The 20,700-nt window shown below is 41.7% G+C and overlaps 2 protein-coding genes across 2 annotated transcripts in view; one reads left to right on the top strand and one right to left on the bottom strand.

Annotated features, from left to right (window-relative positions):
* Positions 1-10,742, top strand: part of PSTPIP2 (proline-serine-threonine phosphatase interacting protein 2) — an 80,368-nt gene extending 69,626 nt beyond the window's left edge. The window contains exons 7-14 of the mRNA XM_043889251.1: positions 4,178-4,276; positions 4,790-4,835; positions 5,737-5,816; positions 6,677-6,775; positions 7,706-7,802; positions 7,924-8,005; positions 9,606-9,640; positions 10,682-10,742. Coding sequence (XP_043745186.1) covers positions 4,178-4,276; positions 4,790-4,835; positions 5,737-5,816; positions 6,677-6,775; positions 7,706-7,802; positions 7,924-8,005; positions 9,606-9,640; positions 10,682-10,734 — 591 coding nt within the window. The 3' untranslated portion in view covers positions 10,735-10,742. The remainder of the gene's footprint in view (positions 1-4,177; positions 4,277-4,789; positions 4,836-5,736; positions 5,817-6,676; positions 6,776-7,705; positions 7,803-7,923; positions 8,006-9,605; positions 9,641-10,681) is intronic.
* Positions 10,743-18,089: 7,347 nt separating this feature from the next.
* Positions 18,090-20,635, bottom strand: LOC122684987 (RWD domain-containing protein 4-like). The gene has a single exon (XM_043889598.1). It carries the CDS (start codon positions 20,421-20,423, stop codon positions 19,860-19,862), a length of 564 nt encoding a protein of 187 aa, XP_043745533.1. The 5' UTR covers positions 20,424-20,635; the 3' UTR covers positions 18,090-19,859.
* Positions 20,636-20,700: the final 65 nt, after the last annotated feature.

Below are 20,700 nucleotides of genomic sequence, written 5' to 3'. Positions count from 1 at the left end.
AACTTCTGCTGATATTAAGTCGCAGAAACAAGGATGGGGGAGAGGTTCAACACTGCTTCAAGGCGTGGACCAAGGCTAGTGGGTGGCCTTGGTGAGGGCTTTTGAGCCCTGCATGACACAGTCCCCAGCCTGTTTCCTTGGTCCCCCATCACCCACTGGCCCAAGACCAGGGAGCAGGCTGGAGGGCCCAGGGGAGCAGGCAAGCATCTACCTCTTACTTCACTCTCCACCTGATGACCACTGCCCTGCTGACCGCTGGCTGAATCAAGTCCCTAATGGTCTCTCATTGACAGTTGGTTGCTTGTGGGAAGAGCCCACTGTGGTGCTGACCAATGGCTGAACAGGGTCCATTGCCTGGTAACAGTACAGAGTAATGATCCACAGTAATGTCTGTGTGCTAAGTAAGGGCTGCCCTCGCTACGCTCTGTTACACTCTTAGTTTTCCTTTAGTGATTTCCCTTTCATTCTTGAAGGATATTTTCACTGGATATAGGATTGTGCGTTGACAGTTTTCTTTTAGTACTTGAAAAATGTTGCATCACTTCCTTGTGACATCCATAGTTTCTAATAAGAAAACTGCTATAATTCAAACTAATTTTCTTGTATGGATAAGGTGTCATTTCTGTTTTAAGATATTTTCTTTTTTTTTTTAGTTCTCAGAAGTTCACCTCTGTGTCTTATCATGGATTTCTTTGGCTTTACCTTGTTTTCAGTTTGGTCATTTTCTGGAATCTGTAGTTTTATATCCTTTGCCAAATTTGGAAAGTTTTCAGCCTTTATTTCTTCAGGTACTTTTTCAGCCCACGCTCCTCTCTTAGGATTCCAAGGACGTGAATGTTAGATCTTTTGTTATGGTGTCAAAGGTTCATGAGGCTCTGATCATTTTTTTAAGCCTATTTGCTCTTTTTTTCAGATTAGATAATTTCTATTGTATTGTCTTCCAGTTCACCAGTTCTTTTTTCTGTCTCTTCCATTCCTAAGTCTATCCTTTCAATTAGTAAATTTTTCAGTTCTAAAGTTTCCATTTTGTTCTTATTTATTCCTTCTGTTTCTTTGCTGGGATTTTCTTTTTCTTTGCTAAGACTGTTTTTTGTTTTTTTTTTCCATTTTCCCACTGTGTTTGCAAATGTTTATTGATTTTTATCATTTTTATGATGCCTGCCTTAAAATCTTTGTCAGATAATTGTAACATCTCTGTCATCTTGATATCGAAATTTCTTGATGGTCTTTTTTCATGCAGTTTGAGATCCTCCTGGTTCTTGGTATGATGAGTGATATTCAACTGATATTGGACATTTTATATATTCTGTTGCAAGACTCTAAATCTTATTTAAATCTTCTGTTTTAGCTGCCTTACTCTGATACCACTCTAGCAGTGAGGTAAAGGGCCACCACATTGGTGCTATGAGGGGGTAAAATCCAGGTTCCTTCCCACCACCCCCCAGCCTCCACTGACACCACAGGGTCAGTGTCACTACTGGGGAGTGGTTAAAGTTCTTGCTCTCCACCAAACCACCTCTGACGCCACTGCGGCAGGGAGGGGGTGCACCTCATCACTGCCAGGTGGGGATGGCGAAAGTCCAGGCTCCTCAGCGTCTCTGCTGGCTCTGTGTGTGCTGCTTGGTTATCTCCAGGTAGGAACGAAAGTCCAAGTCTGATATTTGTCCTCCTCTGATACCATCTCAGCAGGGGAGTTGGGAACCTCATCATAGCCTGGTGAGTGTGGAAGTCCCCACTTGGCCTTGGCTGGATGTGTGGTGGGTGGAAGAGGGTACAGTTCTTCACGTGGTGTTTGGCTGCTGTAGAACCTGGAGGATCCTTCCTGTCCTGCTGTGCTGTCCCTTTTCTGGCCTTTTGGCCGGAGAGAGCAGGTTTCCCTTGGGACTATTTTTTGTTTATGCCCATCAGCATTTCTTGGTTGTCTGCTGCTTTGGCACCCATTCTGTGATATATGAGGCCAAAAGAAAACTCAGGGCACTTGCTTCTAGGTTACTGTCTGAGACCAAGGACATTAGTCAATCTGTCTTCTCTCTGCCTTTTAGCATCTTGTTTGTTTTATGTAGAATGCTCAGAGGTTTTAGTTATACTTGTGTGGAGGAATAGGGAAGAGTACATCTGCTCTATCTTCCCTGGAGCCCATATACAGTTTTAAAAAGACATTTTATGATATGCTTTTAGAGTCATAAATGTGATCATACCCTATCCATTTTATGCAAAGAATCTAAGACTATAAAATCATCCAAATTGAGAAAAACAAAATGCACTACTATGTTCAGTACTTATATGAAAACTGTAAATGACTTAATGACCAAAAAATGAAGAAAGATTAAATTGTACAACCTTTAAAGATATGATTATGAGGATTATGTAGCAACAGAGAAAAAGTCCCTAATATGTCATGTTAAAAAATAATACAGAAAAGAGAAAGATTGATCACTGAACAGCCTTAAAGTTTAAGACTTCTTTAGAGCAAAAGAAAAAATATCATATGGTGAGAGATGACATGGGAGAAAAATATTAGTACCACATGGGGCTTCCCAGGTGGCGCTGGTGATAAAGAACCCTCCTGCCAATGCAGGAGACATAAGAGATGTGGCTTTGATCCCTGGGCTGGGAAGACCCCCTGGAGGAGGGCATGGCGATCCACTCCAGTATTCTTGCTTAGAGAATCCCATGGACAGAGAAGCCTGGCAGTCTACAGTCCATAGTATCGCAAAGAGTTGGACATGACTGAAGTGACTTGGCACGCATTAGTAACATATAATTTACAGCCAGTTGGAGAAGGAAATGGCAACCCACTCCAGTATTCTTGCCTGGAGAATCCCATGGAAGGAGGAGCCTGGTGGGCTACAGTCCACGGGGTCGCAAAGAGTTGGACATGACTGAGCGACTTAACTTAACTTAGTGTTACTAGTATAGCCTGAGCTTTTAAAAATCAATTAAAATTATAATGCTCAAAAAAAAAAAAAGGTAAAAGACGGAGTAGAAAGGATATACCACCTTATCAATGCGATAACATGCAAATTTAAAAGGGATAAGCTTCTAGTATTATAAAAGGTTAAAAACATTGTCTTATTTTAGTGTTGGTGAGAGTATGAGGCCATCGTACCCTCACATATGTGTTTATAGGAGTATAGATAAGGGCAACCATTTTGGAGGGAAGTATGTATATATTCTTTTATCAAACAATTATGCTTCTAGGAATTTGGTCTGTAAATTCACACTACCCACAGTAAAAATTGGAGCGTTTTTATGTAATAAAAATAGAAAATAGGATAAATGTCCACCAGTAGACAGTAGGTTAAGAAAATTATGGCATATATATATTACATATATACATGTGTGTGTGTTAACCCCAACTGAATTGCAGGGGAAGCTGAGAAATGTAGGAAAGCATGTGAGATATTTGACAGGCACAAACCAGCTCTGCAAAGGTGTCTTCATTCTTAGTCATCCGTTTTTGGGGGGTTTGTCATTTTTTATTTATTAGCCAACTGATTCACAGCTTTGCTTTGTTTGAACAAGTTAAGTCTTTGCTTTAAGAGTTGAAACACAATTATTTGATTCAGTAAGTGTACTTTGTGGACTGATTACACACTGCTGATAGTAATGGTAGCACAGGAGAGACCACGCCTACTTTTAAACTAGTGAAAACAGAATTCTTTAAATCAAGAAGGTGCATGACCACCTTGAGCTACAGAAATTATGAGATTGGTGCCCTACCCGCTGCCCACATGCTGTGATGGGGCACATGAGAATACTGAAGCATTGTTAGTTACAGTTATCAGGACCAAGTCATTGCATCTCAGTTCTGAGTGTAATGAGTAAATGTTGGATTACACATCCTCTAATCACATCAGCATTTGATTTTGCCTAGTTCATATTCAATCTTTTGTGTCAGTAAATTTTTAAAGTTCATGGACTTTGTTTTTGCCAAAGAGGAGTTGTTAGTTCCTCGATCAGGTTGCCACTACATACATAATTTGGAAAGGGGATGGAGAAACCTTCCGAAGATAAAAAAGAGCATCTGCTCTGAGCACACACAGTCTGGAGGTGATCACAGCCCTAGTCAGTGTGCCCTCTTATTTGCTGGGTCGGGGGGTGGTTAGGGTGGCTGCTCCTCAGAGTCACAGTCGGCTGATCTGTTTTGATCCTCTTTTGTCTCATACCTGCAAAGGCAAAGAAGAACTACGAGCAGAAGTGCCGAGACAAAGATGAAGCAGAGCAGGCTGTCCACCGCAGTGCCAACATGGCAAACCCGAAGCAACAAGAAAAGGTACCTGGGAGAGCCAATAGCCTGAAAAACCCAAGATTCACATATGTCAAGCTAGAGCTAATTAATAATCCTAACAACAAAAAAAATGGACTTGCACTCTAAGCTTCTGGCAGTACCCTCCTTCAGGCTATTAGAATCCTCTGAGTCAGAAAAACCCATGTCCTATTTTGAGGGTTAGGGAAGAGCTAGAGAAACCTGGTCATGGGGGAGGGGTTCTGATGTTTTCATCTTTCTTCAAAACTCAGCTCATGTGTTCCTTATAGTGAGGCTGCCTCCTGCTTGGGTATTTTATAAATTGAATTTTATAAAATCTGGATAAAGATTGTTAGCAATCAGAAGGTAGGGATATGTTTTAGGAAGATTAGAGGGCAAGTTAAATGATTAACATACAAGAGAAACATAGGTATGACTTAGAACTTGTCTCTTTACAGACATTGTTTTTAAACCTGTTTTGCCTTTAGAAGCCTGGCCCAGCATTCCTGACTTCTTCTTGTTTTTTTCTGGTCCTCACAGCTTTTTGTGAAATTAGCAACTTCAAAGACTGCAGTAGAAGATTCGGGTGAGGGGTGTGCTCCCACAGATGGGGAAGGATGGTGGTGGGGCTAAATATGTCTGAGAAAGGTAGTTTTATATACCTTATGATAGTGAATATATGCTTGTACCATAGGATTAGCAAGGTATTCGAAGGGAAGAAGGGAGGGACAGAGGGAAGGAAGGGAGGTTGAGAAGGGGGGTACATTAGAACCTTGGAAAGTGGGACAAGCAAAAGAGGCAGCAGTTTCTGGCCCCTGCCTGCTTAGCTCACGGTGCCTGACAGGTGACTGAATGGCATGGGAGCGTGGAGGGGTCGGGTCATGTGATAGCTGCTTTGAAATCAGGTACTCACTCTTACTTATCGGGTACGATCATCTTAAAACCCCATTTCATCCCTGATACGTCTTCTCTGCTGTGAAAGAAACAGCCAAGTTGTGAGGTCTTGTCATCACTGAAATCTAAGGATCCAAACCAAGAGTTTGCAAAAGCTTCTAATTCCCAGAGTTTCCTGCGAGAGACCCACCTCTCACGACCGTGGTCCCTTAAGTCTCTAAATCCAAAACTGAAGTAACTTGCTAGTTCACTTTTCTGGCTGCCTCACTTAATTTTCCTCAAAATGAAAAGAGGTAGAGCGAAACTCTGGTGAGGTGTGTTTTTTTTTTGTTTTTTTTTTTTAATTTTTGTCAGACTTTAGTTCTCTTTCTTTGGAACATTTCTGGCTGAATGTTTGGTTTCTCTTTAAAAAGAAAGTGATGCCCGCCTTTGCTTATTTTTCACAAAGCTGTGATGAGGGTGAGATGTAACTTGGCCTTCCAGCCTTCAGCGTCCCCAGGAGCCCTGTGAGCTCTCGGGAGGGGCCTGGGGGCTGGGCCTGCGAGCCCCGCCCCGCCCAGTTTCCAGACCCAGGCCCCTCCCCTCCGTTGCAGACAAGGCGTACATGCAGCACGTCAACACGCTGGACAGGGTCCGGAGCGAGTGGCAGAGCGAGCACATCAAAGCCTGCGAGGTACCCGGAAGCGCAGGGGCGGGTCTTCCGCCCTCTACTTTTGTAGAATTGCTTGAAGGCAAGTTAGGAATCTGGGCTTTAAGTAGAGGATGGAAGGAACTGGAATGTTTTCCCGCAAACCTTATCTTTCTTACTAATGGTTCTCAAAAGGAGGTCCTGGAACCTGTACCAACATCCTTGTTAGATGAAGATCTTATTGTTAGACCAATTCCAGGCCCCTGGAATCAGAAGCTCTGGGCCCACAATAAGTGGGTTTTCTCAAGTCGAGGCGAATGGGGGCCATTCCCTAGTTTGTGGTGCATGGGATTCTCTTGTTGCAGAACACAAGCGATGGAGGGTGTGGGCTTCAGTAGTGGTGGCTTGTGGGCTCCAGAGCGCAAGCTCAGTAGTTGTGGCACACAGGCTTAGCTGCCCTGCGTCCTGTGGGATCCTCCCAGATCAGGGACTGACTTAGCATTGCAAATTCTGCATTGCAATGAGTCCTGCGTTGCAAAGCGGACCCCCAACCACTGGACCATCAGTGAAACCTGAGGGCAAAACTTTGCATCGGGTGCTCTGGCAAGCTGCCCACATGCAGATGTCCATTAGGCAGTTGGAAATGTGAGCCACAATTCAGGTTAGAACACTGACGGCTGGGTTCACCATCACCTCTTATGTACAGAACTGTATCCAGTCCTATTTGTGTTAGTATGTTATTAAAATCCATTTGCCAGAGTTAAGAGTGTCTGGGCTTCCTCAGCGGTGGGTGGGGAGTACACTAGATGAGACTATAAGCTTACAGATGATTCAAGGTTGAAATTGTTTCTTACATCATAGCCAGGCTAGACCCTTTCTCTTCACGTCTGTACGTGTTTCTACAGGTGTTTGAGACTCAAGAGTGTGAACGAATAAACTTCTTTCGAAATGCACTGTGGTTACATGTGAATCAGCTCTCACAACAATGTGTCACAAGCGATGAGGTGAGTCAGAGGCATCCGCAGAGGATGCTCTGCATATTAGAATCATAGAGTGGGAGGAGTCAGAGACATTTGTTAGTTCGTCCCCCGTCATTAGAGGCCCAGGTAGGTACAGTGACTGCATCCATGGTGAGTATGAACCCAGATAAACACCTGACTTGGCTGACTCCTGCCTCACTTTACCATCATCAGTCTCTCACTAAGAAATTCAGAATTAGGGCAGGAGGAGCAAAGAAAGGAGACCCAAATGCAGTTTAATTTATGGAAAACAGAGATGTCACAACATGAATGGGAGTCCCAGGGACTGCTCCAGTCTGGAACGGAGTTACTCCAGGACACTAAGTATCAGGAACTAGCAGGCTGAGCCACACCCAGGCTAATGGTCACTCCAGGGCTCAGGGTTTAATGTCAGCAGTGTTAAGGGCCATTAGTGACCCAGGTTTAACTCATGCACAGCAACTGTCCTGGGTTCCCAGCTCTCAGAGGGACCAGAATCAAATTTTCACAACCTTCTTTCCTGAGAAATAGCCACTCTCACTTAGATGGGACATTCACTTTTGAAAAATAGTTAAATACCCAGAAAACAGGTAGGATTGACTGAAGAACTTTTCTCCAGTTGTCTTTGCATTTGTGTGTAGGATTAGTCATGGAACTTGGTATCTATTCTCTTCATCCCATCCATTTTTTAAAAGTCTTTCTGCCAAGGTTGCTGTGCTGCTACAAAGATATTTTTTGTCACCTTTAAAAAAATATAATAGCAGATATACATCAGAAAAATCCCTCTGTGTGAGTCCAGGACGTGGGAGTGTTTCTTTTTTTTCTTTTCAAGACAAAATGTGGAACATAGCCATTCATCAAACCTCCCATTTTAATACTCCATGCCACCATTTTTATGGATGTACCTCTACCTTGATTTATCTTCTTTTCTGTTAGATGTATGAAGAAGTCCGTAAGAGTTTAGAGATGTGCAGCATCGAGAAGGACATTGAGTACTTTGTGAATCAACGCAGAACTGGACAGACTCCACCAGGTGAATGGGGTGGTAGGCTGGGGGATGTTATTTAAGCAATTCTGTCAGTCTTTTGTGTCACATGTCATTGAGAATGGAAGTCATCAGCTTCTTAATGTTTTATATCTTGATGATTCCCTAGCACCCATCATGTACGAGAATTTCTACTGCCCCCAGAAGAATGCAGCTCCTCCAGGAAAGGCTACAGGGTCTAACTCAGCAAGGTAATATCCAGCTTTCTTTCACATGAAGATAAGTGCTTTTAGGGACTTCCCTGGTGGTCCAGCTGGTTAAGAGTCCACACTTCCACTGCAGGGAGTTCAGATTTGATCTTTGGTTGAGGAACTAAGATGCCACATGCTGCAGTGAAGCCAAAAAAAGAAAAGTACTTTTAATGAGCATTTTTATTTTTAGTGTTCCACTTCTAATACGGACATGTTAGAATCAGAATGTGTCTACCATTGCATTTGCTTAGAGAGGTTTCTGGATTTTTGGAAATAGCGTTTTTAGGACAAATGTTAAATGGATTGTACTAGTCATAATTCAAGGAGGATTGTGTCATGCTTGAGTGTGATTATTATTACTCATGCATGAATGCTATACTTTTCTATTAATAATATTTGTTGATTTTTACTTATTTATTTATTATTTATTTGGTTGTACTGGGTCTTACTTGCGGCACACAGGATCTTTAGTTGCAGCACCTAGTTCCCTGACCAGGGATTGAACCTAAACTCCCTGCATTGGGAACTCGGAATCTTAGCCATTGGACTGCCTGGGGAGTCCCAATCCTAGACCTTTCTTGTAGAAAGCAAGAGTTGGCAAACTCTGGCTCCCTGTGAGTCAAATCCAACCCCCTGTTTTGGTAGGGCCTACAAGTTAAGAATAGTTTTCATGTTTTTAAATGGTTGAGAAAAATTGAAAGGAAACTATTTTGTGCTATGTGAAAATTACATGAAACATGAACTTCAGTGTTCATATGTAGAGTTTTGCTGCACTCATCTGTTTCCTTTCTGTCTATGGCTGCTTTTATGTTGGAGATGAGTAGCATTGAGATAGAAATGTCACATGGACAGCAAAGCCTAAATCATTTACTATCTGGCCCTTTACAGAAAAAATTTGCTGCCCCTGATAGAAAGGATTCTGAGGGAAGAGAAACTTCTGTTTTACCTACAGTCACACCTACAGCTGTTGAATTTTCAATCCAATTTTTAAAAAGATAGGGGAGTGTTTGAGTGGGGAGAAAGCCAAGTGCAGGACTTACCTGGTGGTTCAGTGGTTAAGAATCCACCTCCCAATCCAAGGGACAGGGGTTTTAGCCCTGATTGGGGAACTAAGATCCCACATGCCATGGGGCAACTAAATCTGCGTGCCACAACTAGAGAAGCCTGTGTGCCACAACGAAGATCCAGTGCACCCAAACACATAAATAAATAATAAATATTTATGAGAAAGAATGCTAAGTGCTGCTCAAAGCAGTTACTATGAATTGTTTCCTTTAACCCTCAAGGCGAGGTAGGAGCTGTTTGACTTCCCATTTTGCACGTGAAAACTGTCCAAGGTGATCAGGAACTCTGGCCCACACAATAGATTTCTGGACTGCGGAGCAGAGCTCTGGGCATCCTGCTCCCTAGCATAGGGTAGTATTTGCAGCCTAGATCCAGGAGGTCAGCGCTGCAGAGCTTTTGTTTCATCTGAAGTCTTCTTAACCTTCCAGAACAGAAACCCGATCTGACTAACATGCAGTATGTTTGTAGAGTGAAGTAGAAAATTAGAAAAACAGCAAGAACTTATCTGAAAGATTTCGGTTTCCATTTCTTACAGGAGAGGACCTCTCCCAAATCCTAAAAGCTTACCAGGTATGCCACCAAGAAGAATCATTTGAAATCTTAGGTCAGGTTTTATTTAAGGTTGAGTAGCTAGAATTTTGAAATAAAAGAAATAAAAGGAGAGAAGGGAATAAATAGAATCAAATTTCCAAGAGAATGAACATATTAGAAACTATAATACTCTTTGTCAGAGTGGAATTTGGTAATTTGTGGTCTGTTTTATAGCTTATCCAAGAGAATTCAGCTACTCAAGTACCAAAAGAAACTTGTAAGGGATTTTTATTAAGAGACCAGTTCAACTTAGGCCATGAAAATGGCAAAACTGAAATATAGTTTCCTTTGGATGGCACTGAAATATAATTTATAGAAGATGTCTAGAAACTTATAACCTAATATATTTTGTGCACTGCCCACAATTGGATCTTTCACGAATCACTCTGGTCTCCTTTTCTCTCTGAACTCCTATAATACCTCTGGGAGAACCAAATATTTAGTGCTTTTTGTTAGTCTGTATTCCCTGGGTAATTATAAGATCCTTGAAGGCAGAAATTTTGTTTTCTTCTGAATCAGTCACAAAATGTAACATGGTACTGGGCACATAGTCAGTTCTGAGCAAACACCTATTATTTAAATAAAAGATATACCTATCTATGTTCAAGGGAAGAGGGAGGAGACATCTTAGGCTGCATTTAGCATCTTAGCAAAAATTTAGTGGCTGAAATTACATCTTGGAACTCTGTAAGGATGTAAGTTAATTTATTTCTCATAACCTTTTAATTACCACTTGATAATAGGGGACTTATTTTTGTCCATTTCTGAAGATGATTTTACTGTGGGGAATGATAGCTGGGCAAGGATGAACAAGGGCAAAGAAATTATAATAGAAATTTCCAGTATGTTTTCTGGCTTGTAGTTATGACTATTATTTATAGGTTTTGTTGCCAAATATGTTTTCTTCTTACAAAATAGCAGCCACCAGACTCTGAGTGGAATGGTTTGATTTGAAAAGGGCTAAGATCTTATCATGAAGAAATGTTAACTTGGTGTTGCTCTGTGTTCTGCCCTTTGCAGATGATCCTGATTACTGTTTACTTGATAATAACTACAGTTTGATCTATCAGTAACATCAGTGGTAAGAACCTTTCATTGTCACAGAATCAAGTTGCATTTAGAGTAGTGACTGTAGTTTTGAAGTCTTTGAAGCTTCCTTACAATATGACTGCAAACAAACAATGCCTTGCATCAGGTCTTGCACGGGTGGGCATGGTGCACTTGCAGAATGGCCAGTCTGGTTCCCACAGCTGAGAGGGGAGCAAGACCATTCCATACTTACTCTGAATGAGGACATTTCCCCTTTATTCTTGAACTCTGTATTTGCTCTTGTTAATCTCTTTTGTGGCTATTGCACACCTATACTTAAGGCCCTGCTACAAACAAATATGGGCTTCCCAGGTGACTCAGTGGTAAAGAATCCACCTGCCAATACAGGAGACACAGGTTCAATGCCTGGGTGGGGAAGAAATCCCATGGGCAAGAGCATCATCGAGCACCAGATGATTAGTGCTCTGACCTCGTTAGTAAAGCACAAAGGCTCCTGGAGCAGAACTGCTAGGCCCACAGTGGCTGCAAAGGTGATTCTTCCTGAATGGCATGAGGTGCTGGCACTGGGACTCAACATGCCCCAAGTCAGTATCAACTGGAAGGAATATCTCTGAAGCCAAAACAACATTACCAAATGAAACTCCTCATGAACTGTAATTCTTCTAACCTAAATGGGCATATACATGTATATATGAGCAAAGAAAACCTCTGAAAAGATATCTTCCTAAACATGACCCTCTGCTGACTGAAGTATCTTCAAGTACAAATCCCTTCAGACCCCAGAAAGTCTGTTCCTTTTTGTAGTAAGACGAATCTTGACAAGGTTGCCCAAACCACTTTTCATAAACCAGTGAATATTCAAAGGAAAGCTAAATTTGAAGCCTGTACAAAAGCCTCTCTGTAACGTGCCATACTATACAAACTTCTACTTTTGTCAGTCCTTAATGTCTACCTCTCTGAATATTTATAATTTTCTGTTTCACAAGGGTAATTATTTTATATACACTGATGGCAGCATACAATAAAATACTTAGTATAAAAAAATAAAGGTAGAGTAGGAACATGGGAAATCAATGACTTGGCATTCTAAGGTGGAACCTGCTCTCTAGAATACCAGGCAGTAATGACTATATGGCAGGGCATTGGCAACGCCACAGATTTCTTTTTTATTTTTTACCTTCCTTTCTTCCCTCCCTCTCTTCCTTTCTCTCTCATTCCCCCTTCACCCTCTCTCCTCTCTTTTCTTTTCCTCCCTCCCCTGTCTTTATTTTCCTTCCTTCCTTTTTTTGCTTTCTTTTTCTTTTCTGCTTTCTTTCTTTCCCTCACCTTTTGGATAAAGCACATTCTAGCTGCTTAATAAGAGCTTTTGACCCAACAACTCTAGTTCCTCAGAGCCCAAGAATTTGCTGTTTGAATGCAAGATGGCCATACCAACACGTTTACTCAAGTTAGGTCACTTTACTGGGCCTCACTAGTGTCTGTGTCAGCTCAAGGAATAGGAACCCAAATATGTAATTGACTGAAGGGAAGGATTGGGGGCAGGAGGAGAATGGGACAACAGAGGATGAGATGGCTGGATGGCATCACCGACTCGATGGACATGAGTTTGAGTAAACTCCGGGAGTTGGTGATGGACAGGGAGGCCTGGCGTGCTGCGATTCATGGGGTCGCAAAGAGTCAGACACGACTGAGCGACTGAACTGAACTGAACTGAAGAGAATTTTAAAGAGAGAGTCTACCTTTATTAATAACTTAGTTAAATGACTTATCACAACATTTAAAATAGCTTGAATGAAACTTTGGAAATGACATTTAAATAGGAAGATTTAAGGATTTGCATTTGTTCTGCAATTGTTGATTTTAGCTCCTATTCCTTTTTAATCCTAACATGTTTAGGTAAAAACAGATTATAACCTTTGAATTAAAAAATATATATATCAAAAATATATAATTTTATGGGGACTTCCCTGGTGATCCGATGGTTAAGACTCACTGCAGGGGAGCATGGGCTTGATCCCTGGTCAGTGAACTAAGATCCTGCATGCTGCTCGGCCAAAAAAATTCCATTTTTCATCACTTAAATACTCATCTCTCACTATTTATTCTCCTTGATCAAGCACATTGTTCTCCTTGAATAAAATCACAATGTAGGAGCAGGGTGCTGATGTGAATAGTTGATGCAAATGAAATGTCTTTGTTATTTCTTTCAGAAAACAAAGCTTTTTCTGGCTGGCGTTTCTAAGGCATGGAAGGAAGCACTTAACAGCAGAATCTGTAGAAATTATGTCAATCATGAAGACTTTGAAGTGAACCCTTGCTATGATTTTTTTAATATTTTTAAGTTTATGGCAGTCATTTAGTTCAACTTAGTCTAGTAGAGTTCTGCAGTTTTTAAAAGTTTGTAAGTTGCCCAAGACTGAAGAATTATCCTTTCCTAATCAAGTTACTAAAATTGTGTGTTTTCTGCTTGATTCAGGAAAGTCTTTGGATTTAAAACTTTGACTTGGGGTTTGGGGCAGGGAAGGGTGAAGAGGAGTCTGAGTCAGCAACCCGCTCAAGAAGCTCCTTTGCCTTTGAGGGCAGCGTGGCTATGGAATTTCCATGGTGACATGTACTCAGTGGTGCAAGATTCAAAATCACCTTCCTTTTTGGCTGCAAGATTTAAAGGCCATCTGACAGCACTTTCTCATTTTGCAGATGAGGAAATGGGGCCCAGAAGTGTGAACTCAATCTCCCTACAGTTAGGGACAGACACAGAAGTAGAGGGCAAGCTCATCCCACATCATCGTCCTTCTAACACTTCCTGAGGCTGTGATGCTCATGTTGAAATTTAAGACACCAAATGTTTTTGCTGGCATCTTTTCAACTGAAGAGATTACCAGGGTTTAAATGTCAGGTTTATTTTTATATGGCTCACTGTGTGTACTGAACTACAGAGCACCATATTTAATCTAAGAAGCCATTCATTGTAAAACATCCCATTATTTATATGTCACTAAGAAAGTCAGTGGAGGAGTTGATGCTTGTGACAATGGCCAAGCCCATTGGAATTTGGAATTTGAGTTTCTAAAGTGTAGGGGACAATACATCCTAGAATCAAATGGTATTTTGACTCTATCCCCGAAGAGAATTTTAGACTTACAAAGCCGGTATTCAATCTTGAGTCTTCGCAGAGAAGCTTTTCCTTATTAGATCCTGGATTTTTTTTTTTTTTGATACTGGAATTTTTTAAAGTGTCAATCTTACCCTCTCACAAGTATCTGAGTCTTTTTTGGTCACCCACAAACAGCCCAGAGATTGTGTACCTTGGTCTAATATTCACACTGAGTAAACAGTGCATTTTAGTTAATGACAAGTTAAAACGGCACTGGCATGGTTGTAACATTCTGGTACCACAGAGAGCAAACACTTTCCTTTTCTGCTGTGTACATAGCTTTCCCAGAAGTATAGACAAAGTGATTGAAGGAAGGCTAATTATTTCCCCTTTTCACGTAAGGTGCTGCTGGAAGAGGCAGCTTCTTGTCGTGGCCGGACGCTTGCATCAGCTGGATATCCTTTTGAGAAACTGAAGTTTGCAAAGGGCCATTGACTTCCCCAAACTGAACAGGCTCAAGACATTTTCCTTTGAACTCAGAACATTCTATTTTTAAGTATTTTATTTATTATTAGCAGTTCCTCAGGGATGTCAATTTTCTCTCTATTGGTCAATGTAACTGATGTAAAATGTTTTAAGAATTGAAAATATTTTTATTTTATTGCTCTGCCAGTTTGATATGAAGTGAAATAAAGATTTTGGTGATTTGGTCTTTATTTTGCATATTATAATGTTCATTGTACCTCTCTTCCAAGCTCTATTTCACTCCTTACCACATTTGCTACGGTTAGATCATGGAAGGACAAACTTCTAGTCGGGGAAGCCAGGCAGAGACTTGGCACCATGCCACTTCCTACTAACCCTTCAGGAGCCAGATGTAGGATCGCTTCCTTGGGGAGGTAGCTTCCCTGCCTCTGGGCTTGGCGGACTTCCACTGATGTCTCCTTCCCCACTTTCACATTTTCCTTGTTATTACAGAATTCCCTCTTAAAATTAATTGTTCAAAGTCTGGCTTCCCTCCTAGACTATAATATCCATGACAGCAGGGTCCCTCATCATTTTTCTTGCTATATCCCCAGCACCTGACACATGGTGGTAAATATGTAAGAATTAGTGGCCTAGAAGAAGATAACATAGCTAGAGAAATGATCAGGTGACAGAGGAGTGTCAAGGAAGCCAGTTGAATAAGTTCACATGATAAGTTAGTAAGTATGGGCTATTCTGCAGACTGTCGGCACCTTAATTTGGGTTCTACCAGAAGCAGACCCTGGGGTAAGGATTTGAGTGCAGGTACTTTTCAGGGGGTGATCCCAGAAAGAAGTGGGGATAGAAGTGGGGAAGTAAGACAGGAAAGAAAAGGAAACCCTGTGAGCCATGAGCTTCAGCTGCCAGGCCTCTTGGGTGACTGTGGGGTCTGCATCTCAGAGAGAGCTCACCTGAGGGGAGAGGGCTGGGGTAGTCATTCACCAACTCCCACCCGTCACAGGTAGAGCGCTGCTTCTGGGAGGCATCATTGCCTGGCATTTCTGGCCTGCCGTGAACACTGGCAGAGTGGCTTCTAGCTGCCGAAGAGTCCTCGTGTGCCTCCTGGCAGTTGGAAGTTGGGCTGGTGTGTGAGGGAGTGATAGATCCCGAAGGCTTGGTTCCAGAGCACCGGCAGTGCCGACCCCTGCACGGCTCAGGTCCACCTGTGTCCCGCATGAACTTCACTGCCTCCTGTCACCACTTCCTCAAGCCTCGGCTTCCAAAAGACACACACACAGACACACACACACACCAGGAAGTTTAGTACAATGAGCTCTAGTACCTGCTGCTACAGATGGTCCTGAGTCCATAATTGACATTAATCATCATCTTCCTCTTCCACACTGTTGTGAATTCTGTTCCCCCAAATTCATATGTTCAAGTCCAAACCCTCAGTACCTCTGTGAACATTTTGGAGATAGGGCCTTTAAGGAGGTGATTAAGTTAAAGTAAGGCCCTTGGAGTGGGGCCCTGATCCAGTCCTTATAGGAAGAAGAAGAGACACCAGGGGTGAGTTTGCACAAAGGGATGGCTGTGTAAAGAGGCAGCAAGAGGGCAGCTGTCTGTGAGCTAAAAAGAGAGAGCCTCAGAGGAAACCAATTCTGCTGGCAACTTCATTCTGGACTTCCAGCCTACAGAGCTGTGGAAAAATTAATTTCTATTGTTGAAGCCACTCAGTCTCTGGTATTTTGCTATGGCAGCACCATCATGAAGGCACACATAGTCTAGGGTTCCCTTCACAGTTGTCTGGTCTTCTGCTAGTCTATGTTGCTTGACTGGTGGAGTAACCTAGACCCTCAACCCTAAGGGGTCTTAGCCCCTGGTTAACACTCTTGTCAGACTCTGTTGGATGAAGCTGGAAGTTTATGTTTATCACCAGGCTTGGCAACATCAAGAGGCAACTCAGTGAAACACCCAAATTTTAGATACATTCCTCCTTGCCCACCTTTCCTCGTGGTAATCACCTTCTCCTGCTGAGTTACTCCTTTCTCTGCTTCCTGGTCTACTGGCATGAGGCCCCCAGATGACCAGGTATCAGCGGTAGTTTTAGTGGAACTCTTTTATGTCTCTTGACAGCTGTATCCCCTGCCAACCGCCTAGAGCCAGGTGCTCTAATCTAGCAGAGCCTAATGTTGAAGGGATAGGAACACAAATTCCCCAAGTGGGCCAGTGTAAGCTACAGTGACAGAGGTCAATCCTACCTTTTGGTTCCCAGGCCTGTGTTTTCCACCTATTGGAGTCAGAACATGCGGTACCACACTGTGACCATACATGCACCATATAAGACCATATCTCACAGTAGAAATAAGAGCAAAAATAAGCAAATGGACTTAATCACACTTAGGAGCTTCTCACAGCCCAGGAAACCATAAACAGGACGAAAAGACAACCTACAGACTGGGAGAAAATATTTGCAAATGATGCAACCTGAAAAGGGCTCAACTTTCAAAATATACAAACAGATCCTACAATTCAATAGCAACAATAACAAAAAAGAAAACAACCCAATCAAAAAATGGGTGGAAGACCTAAATAAATATTTCTCCAAAGAAGACATATAGATGGCCAATAGGCACATGAAATGATGCTCATCATCACTAATAATTAGAGAAATGCAAATCAAAACAACAATGAAGTACTACATCATACCAGTTAGAATGGCCATCATTAAAAGGTCTATTAATAATGCTGTAGAGGGTATGGAGAAAAGGGAGCCTTCCTATACTGTTGGTGGGAATATAAGCTGGTGCAGTCACTATGGAAAATAGTATGGTGGTGGTTTAGTCATTAAGTCGTGTCCAACTCTCGCGACCATGGACTGTAGCCAGTCAGGCTCCTCTGTCCATGGGATTCTCCAGACAAGAATACTGGAGTGGGTTGCCATGCCCTTCTCTACTAAACGGGGTTTAATGGCATCGACCTCACTGGGCCGTGAAGGGGCTCAAGAGAGACAAAGACACCTAAAGTTCTTGACACAAGGCTTGGTACCCAGGAAGTCTTCCACACACAGTAAATTCACTGTGAGCAAAGATCAGGAACACTCCTGGGGGCCTGCAGGGTTCCCTGAGGGAAAGGAGCAGGATGCCCACCTCCCCAGTCTGACAGAGGGCCAGAAAACACTGGCGCACAAGCTCTCCTTGAGGAAAATAGTATGAAGGTTCCTCAAAAGACTAAAAATATAGTTGCCATATGATCAAGTAATCCCACTCCTGGGCATATACTGAGACAAAACTATAATTGAAAAAATACATGTGCTCTTCTGTTCATAGCAGCACTATTTACAATAGCCAGGACATGGAAATAACCTGAATGTCCATTGACAGATGAATGGATAAAGAAGATGTGATATATACACAAAAATTGGAATATTGCTCAGCCATTAAAGAGAATGTGATAATGCCATTTGCAGCAATGTGGTTGGATTTATTTATTTTTTTATTTTAGTTGGAGGCTGATTACTTTACAATACTGTGGTGGTCTTTGCCATACATTCACGTCAACGTGGTTGGATTTAGAGATTACCATATTAAGCAAAGTAAGCCACAAAGAGAAAAACAAATGCCATGTGATATCACTTATATAAGTGGAATCTAAAATACAACACAAATTAACATATCTACAAAATAAAAACAGATTCACAGATATAGAGAACAGAACTATGGTTGCCAAAGGGGAGGGAAGGAATAGGATTTGGGGATTAGCAGATATAAACTATTATACATAGAATGGATAAATAGCAAGGTCTTTTTTTTTTGGGGGGGGTGTGATTCAGGTTTTATTGCTTGTTACATCATTCCATACAATTTTGCGTAAACAGACTTTGAGAAAATATACTGGGAGGATTAACCAGATGATGGCAACCTTGATGAGGATGTTCAAGAGTTTTATGTAAGGTAGGAAGACAAACCGCTGCCACCATCGTCCCCCGGAATTTGTACATTTCATATAAAAAGAGTAAAAATAGTTCATTGGCATTTAACTAGCATCATTCTTTGTAATCTATGAACCACGACACACCTGAATAATTTCAGAATCTTCTGCATAAAACAAAGCATTTTTTCCTACTAGCAGATGTAGCAATTTCAGTTTCTTCAAAAAACAAGCAAATTGGCACAACAGAAATTACGCACACAACATGAAAACAAAAGTTAGCGTTTCCAGTGGTCCTGAATTTTGATGTCTCCATCGGATTGATCCAAGCAATAAAAATGTGATTCAGCATTTAAAAATGAGACTGAGCTTCTTCACTGTAGTTATGCTTACGTTAGAATTCAAGCGATTGAACTGACACCTATGTGAACCTAGCAAAAACCACGGCTACGACAATCTGCTCTTTTGCTAAGGAAACTTCTTTAAAAGTTTACGATTCTTTAGAAACTCAGACCCAAGCTGCACAGGTATAACTTGAGGGACCAACAGCTGACCTTTCCAGAAACCATAGCAGTAGTCTAAGTATATTTGAAGCTGGGGAGCATATACTATCTCACATACATGTCAGTAACTTCCTGCTAAAACTGCACTAATAGTTTCCTCTGTTAATGACTTAAAAAAAAAAAAAATCTAGCAAGTACTACAGTTCAGCATTTGAAAGACTTCTATGTCTATTTGTACACGGATGCCTGGGCTGAGACATACATTTGGGTACTGGAAAATGCACAAGGCTTAAAATGTAGTTTTATGTGAAACCACTTAGAAGAACTCAGTTACCAAACAACTAAAAATACACAATGGATAAATAGGAATTTATTAAAACCGCTGTCTTTAACAATATAAAAATTAAATATTAAGGCATCTTTTACTCCCATCTAGGTATATGCAGCAAAGAGAAATGGTTTAAATGGGAACCAGCACTTTTATTCAAATATTTTCCAAAGTATTTTTTTTCCTTTCTCTGATTCCACATATTATTGAAAGCTCTCAGGATCAAACATCATTACCCAAATCAGAAATATTAACAGATATATATTTCTTAAAAAGCAGTTCACCCTTGAAAAATAAAAAGAACTTAGAAAGAATATTACATATAAAGTTCAAATACTAGTATTTAAATCTCTCTGAAGCAATTTATGCTTCAGTAATTAAAAGAAAGAAGGAACAAAGACTTAAAGACGAGAAGCCTATTAATACGGATCATACTGTGAACACATTGTTCATTCATATTCTCCATTGGGATAAGAATTTGAAAAGAGCTTAAAACTCCTTTAAGAAATATCATATCCACCGGAATAAGATCACATAAATTGACATTGATTATTTATAATTCCTTGCATTTGTCCATTTATAATTGGTTCCATAAAGTATTATACTAAACAGTAACATTTTCACCTTTTATTAAGGCAAGTTTGTGAAAATAATTTAATACAACCAGATTCCTTTACTTTCAACTTGAAACATATTTTTTTTACATAAGAAACATACAAAACAATTGTTTTATAAAAAGCCACCTCAATACCAGAAAAGAGTAATGAAAGATTTTGAACCCCGTTTACTTATTAAAGGATGCTCTTCCCTCGTCTCAGATTCCAAGGGCTATTCATCATCTTTAGAGCCAGTTTTGCTCAACTTCACCACATCAACCCAGTTCCATCCTCGAGGAAGTTCTCCTTTGTGATCTGTTTTATCTGCCAGTTTACGTTTCTGAGCTTTTGAAAGTTGTTCCTTTTTATCTTTTTTCTTACTTGATGGGGCTGTGCTAGGAGTTTCAACTGAGATGATATTGCTTATGGATGTAGCAGAATGAACGGGATGATGGTTCTCCATGAACTGCTCCTTATTGTCCTTGGCGTATTCAAACAGCGTGTAGGTCATGGCCGTCCCGAGGTGGACTTCCACCGCCTCCTGTAACTTGGCTAGTATGCTCTGTTTTACGTCTGACGATATGGTGTTATTAAAAAAGGCATTCATGGATATGATGGGAGGGGTCTGCGGATAGGTTTCTGTCCAGGAAATCTCTATGAGGAAGGCTTTGGGATCTCCGTTTTCACCTATCCTGTATTGAAATGAAACTGGACTTAATTCCCGGAAACTTTCATCTCCTTCATAAATAGAGCGTAATGCCTCCAGTTCCATCTCCTGGTCCTCGTTGGCACCCATCGCCCCGGTCACGGGGCGCACGGCGTTTAGCGACAACGAAAAGGAAGCAAGGGCCGTGGCCCGGAGGCCGGGGCCGCTCCCTCTCCGGCGCCCTGGGCTGCTGAGACACACGCTTCGCGCGGTAGAAGAGTCGTGCGCCCCAGATGCCCGGGCTGAGCAGAGCCGTGGGGCCGCGGGCCGGGGACCGGGAGGCCGCGGCCGCCGGGGCGCCGGGGCACTCGGAGGAGTATAGCAAGGTCTTATTGTACAGCACAGGGAACTATGTTCAATATCCTGT

The sequence above is a fragment of the Cervus elaphus genome, chromosome 27, assembly GCF_910594005.1.
Source record: "Cervus elaphus chromosome 27, mCerEla1.1, whole genome shotgun sequence".
NCBI classification, from domain to species: domain Eukaryota; kingdom Metazoa; phylum Chordata; class Mammalia; order Artiodactyla; family Cervidae; genus Cervus; species Cervus elaphus.
The sequence above is the reverse complement of the archived record's forward strand: the minus strand, read 5'-3'. Positions and strand labels throughout refer to the sequence as shown.